General features: G+C 63.5%; 1 protein-coding gene across 1 annotated transcript in view; it reads left to right on the top strand.

Moving 5' to 3' along the window:
• PROC (protein C (inactivator of coagulation factors Va and VIIIa)) overlaps nt 1-1,856 on the top strand; it is a gene marked incomplete at its 5' end in the record, with an annotated part of 7,703 nt that overhangs the window by 3,937 nt on the left and 1,910 nt on the right. The window contains 2 exons of the mRNA XM_014550392.1: nt 1,279-1,468; nt 1,719-1,836. Of these exons, the coding sequence (XP_014405878.1) occupies nt 1,279-1,468; nt 1,719-1,836 (308 nt within the window). The remainder of the gene's footprint in view (nt 1-1,278; nt 1,469-1,718; nt 1,837-1,856) is intronic.

Below are 1,856 nucleotides of genomic sequence, written 5' to 3'. Positions count from 1 at the left end.
CCCCCGTTTTCTCTGTTCTCTTCTGGCACCTCCTATTCTCAGCTCTCTTCCTCTTGAAGATCTATTTTATTGTCTCTTCTGTTGTCCATTTCTTAGACTTTGTGTTCTTTCAAGGAACGTTCCACAGCTTTGTATTCCAATCCTTTTACTGAAAAAAAATCAATAGTTCCACCCTAGCCAGTTTGGCCCAGTGGATAGAGCATTGTCCTGCGGACCAACAGGTCCCGGGTTCGATTTTGGCCAAGGGCACATACCTTGGTTGCAGGCTCCTCCCCGGCCCGGGTCCTGGTCAGGGCTCGTGCAGGAGGCAACCCATCGATGTGTTTCTCTCACATCGATGTTTCTCTCTGTCTCTCCCTCTCTCTTCCACTCTCCATCAAGATCAATGGAAAAACATCCTCGAGTGAGGATTCACAAACACAATGTCAGTCGTTCTAACTGATCGGAGTTCACTCCATCCCATCGGCAGTGGCACAGCCATCCTGAGCGCCTGCTGGCAGGCTCTCCTGGGGGCCCCCGAAGGCCAGGTCCCAGCAGAGCCCCCGCCCGGGCCCCAGGCTTCTCTCCTCTGCTTCCTGAGAGGGGTCTGTCCTCCCAGCTCCTGCCGATGGCCTGCCTGGCTTCCTGCCCCTCGGAGCAGGATGGGGTGGGGCGCCGGCTCGCCCTGCAGGCCTCTGCTGACCCCTCTGGCCAGCCCTGGGGCACCCTGTCTGTGGCAGTTCCCGGTCACCCTCTGCAGGGAAGGTGTCTGCGGGTGCGCGGGCAGAGGAGGCCCAGGCCGGGGCAGGGCCTCGGCTTCGCTCTGGAACCGGCTGTTCTGTCGCAGGCCTGTCCCTGGCTCCCTGTCACTGACTGAGGGGCGTGCTTCCTCCTCAGCCAGTGTCCCTCTGCTGGCAGCTTCTGGGGCTCCATTCCCTGTCGCTATTGGTCCCCGCGATGGTTCCCACTGCCCGCATCTCTCCGCCCCCCAGTGGAGTGGCCCGTCAGGCCCGGGCACACCTTCGGGCCCTCAGCTCTGTCAGGCGCCCTCTTCTCGACAAGGCACCTCACAGCCGTGCCCGGAGCTGCTTGGGGCTCTCCAAGGGTGCCACCTCCTCCTCCCCACAATGTCTGGCCTGGGAGGAGCTGGGCAGCACCCCTTCCTGTGTGCCTCAGGTCGCTCCCCACAGCGGGGTGGGGGGTGGGGAACTGAACCCTGAGGCGTTAGCCTCCCCAGGACACACGGCCGGGCGGTGATCCGCTTTCTGACTCTTGTTCGTTGACTGACTGACCCGAGAGGTGGACAAGGCGGGGCCTCCTGGGGGGAGTGCCGGGCAGGCCCTCACCGGCTCCCCCACCTCCAGTGAAATTCCCTTGTGGAAGGCCATGGAGCCCCGTGGAGAAGAAGGGCAGCACGGACCAAGCAGGCCAAGTGGACCCGCGGCTCGTCAACGGGAAGCTGACCCTGCAGGGAGAGAGCCCCTGGCAGGTGAGGGAGGGCAGCAGCCCGGGGCCCCTCGGGGCACAGAAAAGGGAGGTGCTGCCTGTGCTGGGGGAGAGGGGAGGCGAGTGATAAAGGCACCAAAGGGAGGAGCCGGGGACAGGCCCACTCTGTGAACTGTGCAGACATAGAAGGTGCCAGAACAGGGCCGGAAGGGAAGGCTGGGTGTGCTTCCAGGCCTCCGGGCTGAGCCCGGGGTCTGCGCTGAGACGCAGCGGCCTGGCTCACCCCATTCCAGGTGGTCCTGCTGGACTCGAAGAAGAAGCTGGCCTGCGGGGCGGTGCTAGTGCACCCCTCCTGGGTGCTGACGGCCGCCCACTGCATGGAGGATTCCAAGAAGCTCACCGTCAGGCTTGGTGCGGGCTGGGGCCGGGGG

This window comes from Myotis brandtii, unplaced genomic scaffold (assembly GCF_000412655.1).
Source record: "Myotis brandtii unplaced genomic scaffold, ASM41265v1 scaffold600, whole genome shotgun sequence".
Lineage (NCBI taxonomy): Eukaryota > Metazoa > Chordata > Mammalia > Chiroptera > Vespertilionidae > Myotis > Myotis brandtii.
This window is presented reverse-complemented; position numbering and strand designations above follow the sequence as displayed.